Source organism: Lissotriton helveticus, chromosome 5_1 (genome assembly GCF_964261635.1).
Source record: "Lissotriton helveticus chromosome 5_1, aLisHel1.1, whole genome shotgun sequence".
Taxonomy (NCBI): domain Eukaryota; kingdom Metazoa; phylum Chordata; class Amphibia; order Caudata; family Salamandridae; genus Lissotriton; species Lissotriton helveticus.
In genome coordinates, this window is record NC_136065.1 from 2,078,151,227 (window position 1) to 2,078,163,361 (window position 12,135).

At 49.8% G+C, this 12,135-nt stretch overlaps 1 protein-coding gene across 6 annotated transcripts in view; it reads left to right on the top strand.

Annotated features, from left to right (window-relative positions):
- The window catches only part of VARS1 (valyl-tRNA synthetase 1), a 205,901-nt gene extending 195,269 nt beyond the window's left edge, over positions 1-10,632 (top strand). For all 6 annotated transcript variants that reach the window (XM_078646021.1, XM_078646024.1, XM_078646022.1 and 3 more), the window contains exons 30-31: positions 486-635; positions 10,266-10,632. In XM_078646021.1, coding sequence (XP_078502147.1) covers positions 486-635; positions 10,266-10,334 — 219 coding nt within the window. In that variant the 3' untranslated portion in view covers positions 10,335-10,632. The remainder of the gene's footprint in view (positions 1-485; positions 636-10,265) is intronic.
- Positions 10,633-12,135: the final 1,503 nt, after the last annotated feature.

A 12,135-nucleotide genomic window follows, 5' to 3' on the forward strand; every position in this document is an offset into this window, starting at 1 on the left:
GCATATTTGTTTTAACTTATTAAAGTTACTAATTTTTTTACTAATTAAAAAATTTATTAGGAAAGCTCCAAGCCTCCTATTAAAACTTCGATTTTTTTTTCTTTTTAAAAATGTATCTTTGATTATGAATTAAATTATATGTTTCAATATTTTTTTGCCTGATATATAGTTTTCTGTGTATTGTTTTAAAGTTCAAATTGTAGAAATTGCATATGCCGGGGCTTCCGTGGTTAAGTAATGACTCAGTGGAGGTCTCTGGATTCCAGCAATGACTCAGTGGGGGTCCACAGAAGTCTAAATGCTAAGAATCGCGGGTCTAGGCCGTCCATTGTTGAGGACCTCCATTCATCAGTGATTGGGGGGCATCTAAAGGAGGGGGAGCGGCTCTATCAGAAGACTTATTTTCTTCACACTGAGGGTGGATTCAGAAGAAGAGCTTTCTGTCTGCCTAACGTTACGTTATCCTTTCGATTCACTACTCCCAGGGCCTGATTGACGCAGAGAAGGAGATCGCCAAACTCAGCAGCAAAAGGGCTGATGTGCAGAAGCAGATCGAGAAGCTGCGAGAGAAGATGGCCACGCCAGACTACAAGAGCAAAGTCCCCACCAACATCCAGGAGATAGAAGCCGAGAAGGTAGAGGAGTGCACATGCATACGGTGGTATGCTGGGAGTGTGACAGAAGTTTGTCATGCAGCCGGTGTCCATTGAGGAGTACTGCAAGGGTGTTCATCAGTGTGTGATGTTGATGGGGCTGTCAGAGAGGTGTAATATTCAGAGGATGCCTGTGGATCTACTTTATGTATCTGTAGATGTGTGATAGCTTGGGGGTTGTGATGTAGGTATAATAGGAAGCTGGCTATCTAGTGTACCAACATGAGATGCACTGTGTGGAGTCCCCAGGTATCCCTTAGTAGTGTACAGGGGCTCGCTTGAACAATTCCAAGGTGCTCTATTTGTGGTCAGGTGGTCAAGCAGCCTTAGGCTTATCAGAGGGGAGTGCAAGGCATTTGTTGCGCACACTGAGTCAATAAATGAGACACACACTCAATAAGGAAATCCGACACCAATTTGTAACAACACAGATTTTTATATTAATTAAGACACCAAGATCTTCTATATCAGGTAAATACTTTTCATGTTAGTGATTTTCAGAAACCGAGAAAATACTACTGTCCGATTTGAGGAATGAGCCTTGAGTGCAGTAATGTTATCCTATGGGATCAGACATACACTGAATGGGGTCTCCTGCAAGCAACTTACAGGACTGTTTTTCCGGACTTAAGGTAAGTATGAGCCATGGTCCAAGAAAGCACCAATAATTCAGGGTTACGTGCCTTGGGGTGTCCGGGTGCAGAGGTGCTTTCAGCGGTGGTAACCTCGAACATACACGTAAATGGGGGAAAGTACCTGCAAATAAAGGCTGCAAGTGGCTACTAAGGGACCAGTCCGGCAGAACCCAAGGGGGCGGCTCTTGAGGGTCTCGAGGACACAGAGACATCCTCAGTTTCAATGGACTCTGGCTGCGGGGCTCGGGTGCATAAGTGTATTGTCCACCAGGTCTGCAAGTTTGAGGCAGTCACAATTCTCGGTGCACATGCAGAAGAGGGAGAAGAAACACAGCAAGACGACTTCTGGAGAGGAGCTGGCCTCTGTAGAAGTCCCTCGATACGGAGGTCGGTTTTGGGGTCGAAGGTGTTAGGACTGAACACAAACAAGCCTTGGTGCTTGCAGCAGACTCCGGTACCCTGGCTATTGGTGCAGGGAAACTCCGGGATGGATCAACGTCTCGAAGACTGGATCTGTCGACTGGGTTGGCCTCCTAGATACTCTGTGACTTCCTCCTGGATGGCTGCTGCTACGTCGGTGGACCCGGTGGTTAGCATATCGGTGAACCAGACTTTGTGTTTGGTGGCTGCAAGGAAGTGGATCCTCTACTTCAAGGGAGATGCTGGCTGGTTAGCAAACTGCTGGCAGCCCTCTGAGGCTTTGGGAGGATGCACAGCAGCTGGACTAGCCGGATATTTGCCATTGTTGGGACAGGAGCAGGCCGGCAGGGTATGGCTCCAAGTCCACTGTGTTTATTTTCTTTGGCTCTTTGTCCTCCTTCTTTAGTCAGTTGAATCTGAGTTCCCGATGTCAGGGGGCACCCTCAATACTGAATGTAGGGTTGTTAAGGGGAATGAAGGGTAGTAGCCAATGGGCTACTTACTCTTGGTCTCACTACATCCCCTATAAGACCACTCATGTGGGGAGTGGGCATAACCATTTCGCATAGTTCCACATTCCACCAAAAACAAGATGGGGCAATACTTCTTTCGTGGAGCACATCAGGTAGCCCACCTTAGTGGTGTGACTAGCCTGGTGGTGCAATATGCCAACTTGCATAGCTAATTTCTGTAGTAGGGGATCTCTGTGTATAGTCATAATCTAGTGAATAGTCCCGCCCATGTGCGTGGACCCCGGAGCAATCAAAAATAATCTCTTAAACTGTTTTCATTGCAGTCCTGCATAGACACTTAAGAGAAAATTAAAGACAATAATGCAGCCTGTACATACAAGGCTACACTGTCCAGTACTTCAACCAGAAATGCCATGGAAATTACACCAATAACACCTTTAACATAATCTGTCAAGTTTCACCCATAGAGAAACTTTCCTCCCCTCACCAAATTCTTGGAATGATAGAGAGGAAGGGATGGACAGACAAGCCTCCATAAGCTGCCATTATGTGTCTGGATAAAGGATACCGTGCCTTTAAGGAACTCTCTAGAGGCCCTCTGTATCTCAGCATGCACAGCCCACTCCTTTTACTTTCAGTTCTTTTTTCCGGCTCCTGCTAGCAGCAGGACCTCTCCCTTTTTGGGTGTTTTGTGTACTTTTTGGCACTTTTAAAGTGTTAGAGTGTGTTCACTCTACGTATTTTTGCTTCTTCACCTTGCTGGAGTTTATTGGTGCTTTTGGCCGTTTTTTTTGTCAAATATGCCTGCCTTATTTGATAAATGTCCTGAGTGTGCCAGGAAGAAGGCAAAATCAGATCCACACAGGGTGTGTATCCTGTGTCTCCCTGCTTCTCATGTCCCTGAGACTTGTGAGATCTGCCAGCAGTTTTCCAGCAGGACCCTGAAAGACAGACAGAAGATCAGGCTCCAAGGACTGGAGCAAAGAAAGCTACAGGGTCCAGGTGGGTCTGGCCATGAAGGGACTTATTCCTCTGCCCATGCTTTGGCCTCTGGGGGGCTCCCCAGTAAAGAGAAAGCCAGAAAACGCCACCGGTCTCCGTCGGTGTCGATAGCCTCAACGTCGGCGTCGAGAGGAATGACCACGGTCTGCTCCCCAGGGCTCTGGGTCGAAGCGACGTCGACAATCGACGTCGAGGGGATTGACGTCGAGGCCTCGACGAGGTCGACGTCGAGGACTGCTTCGTCGTCGAGCCATCATCGAAGTCGAGAGGGGTCAAGAAGGCGTAGGCGCTCACCGTCGAGGCGACACCGCCGTTCACCGTCGACGTCGAGGAGACGTCGAGAAGACCATCATCGACGTCGATGAGACCATCATCGACGTCGAGGAGACTATCATCGACGTGGAGGAGGCGATCGTCGACAACGAGAAGACGTTCATCGACGTAGAGACGACGATCATCAACGTCGAGAAGGCGCTCAGCGTCAAGGAGGAAAGCATTGTCGTCCAGGAGGCGTTCCAAAGCCAGAACTGAGTCCTCGGTTTCCACGAGTCCACGGTCGCGGCGGCGACGTCGCTCGACTACCAGGGGTAAGGCCTCGAGGTCCCCCCCCTTCAGGTCAGGCGAAGAAAAGAAGTAGAGTAGAAGTCTATTCGCCCTCCAAGCCGAGGTCGCCTACACCTCCTCCGTTACCCAAGGGCCCCCCTCAGCGTAAACCAACGTCTCCTCCTCCTCATCGTCCTCCGCCTCCTACACCACCACCTCCTCCGAGGTCTGTCTCGTTGCCACATCTACAGACGCTGCCTACGGGGCCGCCACAACCTAGGCTCCCGTTTCGGCCTCCACAGCTCCCTCCTCTAAGGCCCGTGGACCGTCCGAGGCCGCGGAGGTCGAGATCTTGCTCCAGACGGAGGGATAGATCTAGGAGTCGCCGTCGCTCTTCTACGAGATCCAGACGGCGCCACAGGAGGGACCGGTCAAGGTCCCGTCACACGGATTCCACCAGGGACTATTCACCTACTCTGTCTGACTCCCCTTGAACGAGGGTGTCTCCAGTAGACTACATAGTCTCCTTCCAGGATGTGTTGCTGCGAGGGGAGACTAAGCTGGGCATCACGCTCACGGTGCCCGCGCCATCGACTTCCGTAATTTTCGAAACACTGCACAAGAAGCAGTTATCTCGCCCTTTGCTGCCCTTGGTGCCTGGGCTGGTGGAACCTGCCATGTAGCTGTTCCTCACCCCTGCGGCTACGAGATCGGCACTTTCCAGGCTGCAGAAGAAATATAAGGCTCCTGACTCGGACCCAGCGTTTCTTCGTTTGGATCTCGCGCTGGACTCGATAATTGTGACGGCAGCAAGAAAACAGCACGCCACCACCCCGTCATCGACAGTGCCTCCTGATAAGGAGAGCCGCTGGATAGATTCGGCAGGCAGGAAGGTTTGCGGGACGGCCTCCACCGCAATGAAGGCCGCGAGTGCCTCAGCACTGTTGGGACGTTACGATCGGGCTCTGTGGCAGTCCCTCCAACAGTTCACCTTCCCTGGGAGAAACGGGAAGATTTCCAAGAGATCCTTGCTGAAGGACTGCTGGTCTCCAACCAGGTGATAAGCTCGGCGGCGGATTCCTCCCTCTTGGCAGACCACGGGTACTGCCATGGGGTCAACCTGAGGCGCCACGCCTGGTTATGTCTTACATCCTTGAAGCCCGAGGCGCAGCAGAGAGTTGCCAACCTACCCTTTTCGGGCGAGACCCTCTTCTGGAAACATGCGGATGACGAGATGGCCCGCATGAAGGCGGAGGCGGAAACCCTGACGGCTGTCGGGTTGGAAAAGCCTAAGGAACAGAAAAAGACCTACCGCCCGTTTCAGAGGCGGTACGGGGCGCAAGGCAGAGGGCAAGGTCGACAGGCTGGACAGCAACAACAACAGCAGCAGCAGTTCCAGCGGAGACCGTTCCAAAAGCGCCAGAGGGGCCGAGGTGGTCAGCAGTCTTCCTCCGCGACCAAAGGCCCGGCTGGGTCTAGGCCCTGAGGTGCTACTTCCCCTTCATCCGTTACCCGCTCCGGTGGGGGGAAGCATCCAACATTGCCTGGCAGAGTGGAGAAACATTACTCAGGACAAGTGGGTGCTGAATATTGTTTGCAATGGATACAGTCTTCGTTTCACCAGCCCGCCTCCAGCAATTCCACCGGTTGGCTCGCAGTTCCAGCTGCGCGAGCTCCAGGCGGAGGCCGATACCCTGTTAAGAAAAAGGGCGATAGAAGACGTCCCTCTGTCTCAAAGGGGAAAGGGTCTTTACTCACGCTTCTTTCTAGTACGGAAGAAGGACCAGAACGAGTTCAGGCAAATTCTGGATTTGCGACAAGCAAACAAGTGGATTTGCAGGGAAAAGTTTTGCATGCTGTGTTTGCACCAGATTTATCCTCCGCTGCAGAGAGGAGACTGGCTGTGCGCGATAGATCTGCAAGATGCGTACTTCCTTGTGCCCATTGCATGGAAACACCGGAAGTTCCTGCGCTTCCTCGTCGGCCTCAATCACTATCAGTACACCGTACTACCGTTTGGACTGAAGTCTGCACCCAGGACTTTTTCGAAATGCATGGTTGTGGTGGCAGCGCACCTGAGAAAGAACAAGGTATTTGTCTACCCGTACCTGGACGACTGATTGATCAAGGCATCCACCTTCCAGGAAGCGCAATTGCACTTCAACAGGACAGCCGTCCTGCTGAACCGACTGGGGTTGCACATAAATATGTCCAAGTCTGTTCCGATTCCGGTCCAGTGCTTGCAGTACTTGGGAGCCTCCATCAATACGCTGTCAGCAAGCGTGTCTCCTTCGGAGGAGAGATGCTTATCGCTCCTTCGGAAGGCTCAGTCTCTCATAGCTGCTCCATCTACAACAGTGAGGACAGTGTCTTCTCTACTGGGGTCGAAGGCCTCTTGCATCTTCCTCACTCCACACGCGCGCCTACACATGAGGCCGCTGCAGGAATGTTTGCAGGACCAGTGCGACGAGAGGAAAGGGTGCTGGGACGACAGGATCCAGTTGTCTCTTCACGCCCTACAGTCCCTCAGATGGTGGTGCTCGGCAGAGAATCTCCTCAGAGGGGTTCCTTTCCACAAGGACATCCCGACCCAGACTATCGTGACGGATGCGTCTCTCTGGGCTGGGGAGCGCATTCAAACCATCTACAGATCCAAGGGACGTGGTCTCCGGCAGAGTCCACACATCACATCAATTTCTTGGAGCTCAGAGCTGTTCGCTTGGCACTGAAGGCCTTTCATCCGTCCTTCCAGACCAACTCCTTGCTTGTGCAGACGGACAATACGACCACGATGTATTACCTCAACAAGCAGGGGGGCTCAAGATCGCGCACACTGTCACAGGAGGCGCAGGCGATCTGGCACTGGCTGCTAGCCAGAGGACTGATGATAACGGCGACTCATCTGCACGGTGTGCAGAATGTTCAGGCGGACGCCCTCAGCAGGTTGCTTCAGGAAAACCACGAGTGGGTCATAAAGGACGAGGTGCTCGACGACATCTTCGCCATGTGGGGCACTCCAGACGTGGATCTGTTTGCCACCGCCGAAAACAGCAAATGCTGCGACTTTGCCTCAAGGTATTACCAACCGGGGACTCTGGGGAACGCGTTATGGATCAGCTGGTCGAACAGCTTTCTGTACGCTTTTCCACCCATTCCCCTGATTCTGGCGGTGCTCATCAAGCTGGCCCAGTCCCGGGCGCAGATGATCCTCATTGCTCCGGAATGGCCCAGGCAGTGGTGGTTCACGGACCTGCTTCATCGGTCGATCCTGCCTCATCGGCGGCTGCCGTGTCGGCCGGACCTTCTCACAAAGTTCGGGTGGCAGATGGTGCACCCCATCCTCTCGTCGTTGAGTTTGGCGGCATGGCTCCTGAGATAGTGCAATATGGCCACTTAAATCTTCCTGAGGATTGCATGGACATATTGAAGGAGGCTAAGAGGCCGTCTACTAGGACCTCTTATGATCACAAATGGAAGAGATTCTGCATCTGGTGCATGTCTAAGAACTATGATCCGACGACCTGCAAGGAGGATGTCATCCTTCCATACCTTCTGCATCTAGCTCAGACTGGCCTTAATTTCCATTCCATTAAGGTTCATCTGGCTCCATTGACTGCTTACAGAAAATGCCCTTCGCAGACGTCCTTCTTCCAGATTCCTGTGATTAAGGATTTTTTGGAAGGGTTGAAGAAGGTATTCCCTCCTGTTCGGCTTCCTTCGCCTTCGTGGGAACAGAATGTGGTGCTGTCCAGGCTGATGAGGAACCTTTCGAGCCTATTCACAAGGCTTCGCTGCAGCACCTGTCTTGGAAGGCGGCGTTCCTCGTGGCCATTACATCGGCCCGCTGGGTGAGTGAAATTCAGGCATTGTGTTGCCAGGAACCTTATACGGTGTTTCATGCTGCTAAGGCTGTTATGCGTACTCACCCCAAGTTCCTTCCGAAGGTGATTTCTGATTTTCATGTTAATCAGACTATAACTTTACCAACGTTTTTCCAGAATCCTTCCACTCCAGCGGAACGGTCTCTTCATTCCCTGGATGTCAGGAGGGTATTGAAATTCTATCTGGATAAGATCAAGGATATTCGTAGATCCGAGCAATTGTTTGTCAACTATGGGTCGGTTAGGACTGGTCTGGCTACTTAGAAACAGTCCATCTCTAGGTGTATTGTGTCATGTATCCAGCTCTGTTATCAGAAAGCGAATAAGACCTTAGGGGGTAAGCCTAAGGCTCATTCTAGCAGGGGCAAAGCAGCTACAACAGCTTTGCTTCGAAATGTTCCCATTGCAGAAATCTGCAGGGCGGCCACTTGGAAGTCGGTCCACACCTTTGCTAAGCATTACTGTCTGGACTCTGATGCCAGAGCAGATGCTCAGGTCGTACAGATTTCGCTGCGAAATCTGTTCGCATAATAGTGGTGTTGTCTTTTTTCTCCACCGCCAGGTTGTTTTTTGGATGGGCTTGCCATTCTATTCACTAGATTATGACTATACACAGAGATCCCCTACTACAGAAGGAGTAGTTTCTTACCTGTAACTCCAGTTCTGTAGTAGGGGTATCTCTGTTATAGTCATAAGCGCCCGCCCTCCTCTCCGGTGGAGGAAATGGTACTGTAATGTATGCTACAGGACTTGCTTTATGCACCTTCAAAAAGAACTGAAAGTAAAAGGAGGGGGCTGTGCATGCTGGGATACCGAGGGTCTCTAGAGAGGTTCTTAAAGGCACGGTATCCTTTTTCCAGAAACATAATGGCAGCCTATGCAGACTTGTCTGTCCATCCCTTACTTTCTATCATTCCAAGGATTTGGTGAGGGGAGGAAAGTTTCTCTATGGGTGAAACTTGACAGATTGCGTTAAATGTGTTATTGGTGTAATTTCCTTGGCATTTCTAGTTGAAGTACTGGACAGTGTAGCCTTGTAAGTACAGGCTGCATTATTGTCTTTAATTTTCTCTCGAGTGTCTATGCAGGGCTGCAATGAAGACAGCTTAAGCGATTATTTTTGATTGCTTCTGGGACCTCGCACATGAGCGGGACTATTCACTAGATTATGACTATAACAGAGATACCCCTCCTACAGAACTGGAGTTACAGGTAAGAAACTACTCCTTCCCGCCTGCCCTGGTGCCAAATGGGCATCAGGGCAGGGGTGGCATCTCTGAGATCTGGGGAAGTTGAGTCGTATATCAAAGGCAGCAGGGGCTTTGAAGCCCCAGGCCTTGATCTGCTAGATCACTAGACATCCTGCTGGAGGAGGTGTGTACACCTTCCTCCAGAGCAGGCATTGTTCCTGACTTCGGAGAACGTGGGCTCTCACCTGCAGGGGGTAAACACATATGTGTGGTAGCAGGCTGGACGATACCAGTCAGCCAGCACAGTAGAGAGTAGTAAGTTTTTCAGGGGAGCACCTCTATGGTGCCCTCAATGTGCGTCATAATAAATCTTGTACTGGCAACAGTACAGATTTATTAGGACAAGGTGTTTGATACCAAACTCCATAGGTTTCAGTGAAGCCATAATGTAGCCAGGAAACCAGTGCCCAGTATATATACTTAAGATGGCTTCTCTGTTTGCTTTTGCGATCTAGTAATTATTGTACTTGACAGCACATGTGTCCTCACATGTAATATAATGCACCCTGCCTTAGGGCTCTAACGCCTGCTGTAGTGGTGTCTTGCGTATATTACATGCAGTGACTTTGCATAGCACACAGTGAGTGTGTCATGCCGTGTTTTCACTCATGGTTTGCACCATGACCTGCAGTCTGTAATGGTAGGCTGCATGCAATGTATACGGGGTCCATTAGGGTGACATAATACATTCTGCAGCCCTTAGGGGGACCCTCTTTAGTACCCATGCCCTGGTACCAGGGGTATTGCATACTATGGACTTACAGGGCTGATAAAGTGTCTCCCAATTGTTACGCAATTAGACTATTTTACCTTATTTTAGGCAAAGAGCACTGGCACTGAAGCCTGGTTAGAAGGGACCCAGTGCACGTCAGTCGAAAAACTTGATTACCAGTGGCAAAAAGTGAGAGTGGCCATGACAGACAGGGGTACTTTCCTACAAGTATGTGTTACACAGAGATGTGCCCATTAAAGTCTTGCTTGCTCTTAGGTGTGAGTAGAGGTGTGTGTAGGAGGGGGATTATCACACACATAGTATGTAAGGGCCTGTGGTGTGCATAGAATGTGAGCTTTAAAAGCATCGCACCTTTTACCGCAAGGTTCTTTGCAGCTTGAAAGTGAATTTAGTTTCCCCTGTTCTGATTGTGAGGTGCCACCCCGAGGCGGCCTTTGGCGCCATGTGCCTTGAAGCCACCTCACCACTAGCCGTACAGCTCTTTTGACACATTGGACTAGCTTGTTTTTCTAGTGTGTGGGCTGCAGAGGACCATAGTGTCATTAAACCTCAGCAGCCTCTGCTCTACCTGGTCGTTGGAGGTGGTCTCTTTTGCGAGGGTGGAAGTACATGTGGATTTACATTAGTGTCGCTTTTTTTTAATAATTGTTTTTCTCTTTTTCTTCCTAATCACAGCTGAAACAGAGTGAAACGGAGCTCCAGAAGGCCGAAGAAGCCATCAAGAACTTTCAGAAGATGATCTAAACACAACTATTTTTAGAGGCTATATTTTGTAATTTAAGGGAAAAAATAAAATGTACCATTGAGGCTCCTTCTTCTGCCAGCGGCTTTGCCCTCCGTTCAGACAGCGTGGAATCCACACCAGAGGAGGGCGTCCTTGCTAGAGGTGCACCCTGCCCGGAAACCTTCCCTGGAGGAGGAGGAGGGCGACGATGAGGACAGGAGTCAAAGAATTCTGGATGCTTGTCCCTCCTGAGCTGCGCTGTGTACGCCTTCAGCCACTGGAAATAAAATATTTTATTAAAAAATCTGCTTTACTTAAGAGTGCGTGCATGCGCAGTCAATTTGTCTTTTTCACAGTCCTGGTTTGGGAGACGCTATGACAGGGACATCTTTACTGTGGGAGCTAAGGAGGAGCCTCCCAACCCCCGCCAAGAACCCCAAGCCCAGCATGGAGCAGGACGCAAGGCAAAGGAGGTGCGTTGAATCCAGCAGAGTGCGGAAAAGCGACCAGTATCAAGCCTGGGATGGGGTCATGTGTAATGTTTGGGTTTATTAACCACTAGCACCGTAATCCAGGAGATTAATGTTGGATGTGTAGTTTACATTCTTTTTACAAAACATGTATGGCTGGTTTTCTTGCGAGTTCAGCGTTTATCTCAATTTTTGTTTTTATTTTTTAAATTAGTCTACTTGGTGCTACTCCCTCCCACCACCCACAGCGACCTTTGCCTTTCAGCCCATTTTTCCTCAATTACTAATTGATAGTGAACCCGTAACCATATCCTGAGCAGCGCACGTGCTGTTGCGAGGCATACAGTATTGGAGGATGGCTTTGGAGCCCCGCCCACTCTCTGCTCATATTTTTAATTGGCTTGTGTCATTGTCCTTCCTAAACGCTGGCTTCCGAGTCGTTATCAGACTTGTTAGTCCCTCCTTGGTACTGCCTTGTCTGCATTTGTTACCTGCAAACAAAAATGTAAGGAGGGTCAAAGGAGATATATTTAAAGACCTATCATTTCATCTCCTACGACAACGGAATATCTCAGCCTACTGCTACTCCTACACTTGCTTTAGCCTGATCTCACAGCCACTTGTACAACCACGCACTATAGACCTATCATTTTCTTTTGCATTTGTTACCTTCCATAACAACTGGACCTTTTACTTGTCTTGTTACACGGTCTGCTATATCTTGGCTGTGAGTACTATTTTGTTTAATGATTTGCCCCTATACCACCCACTAGGTCGCAGCACGTCCCCACTTTGATTTTATTTACTAATGGAGGTCCGCTTTAACTAAAGCGGCCATGTTTCTTGCTTGCTTCCCTTTATTTTAGCAGCGCAGTCCACTTTAAGTAAATTGGCATCACGTACTTATCTTTTTTTTGTGCTTTCACATTCATGGAGGCCGCGCCCTTTTCTTTAGACAAGCCAGGTGTGTGACCGTTATTAAAGTGAAAGCGCTGCATGGGCACTTTTACAAAAAAAATCGGTTTGTCAACTTGACAAACGGATGCTTTTTTTGTAAAAGCGCCCATACCGCGGTTTCACTTTAGTGTCGGTCATGCCCCTTTATTTAGACGCTGCTTGTTTATAGAAATGGGTGCAGCCTCCATGAACGGGAAAGCGCCACATGGGCGCTAGTAATTTGCAATTCAATATGTCTCGCATTTGCGAGAGTTTGTTATTGTATTGCCAATAGCTCAAAGTCTTGTAAATGCACAACGTATTGCATTGCAAATGCTTGTTTTTTCACGGCACAAGTTGGGGGTACACACGGGTAGACGGCACCCACTCACTATTTTCACAGGGTGGACACCGT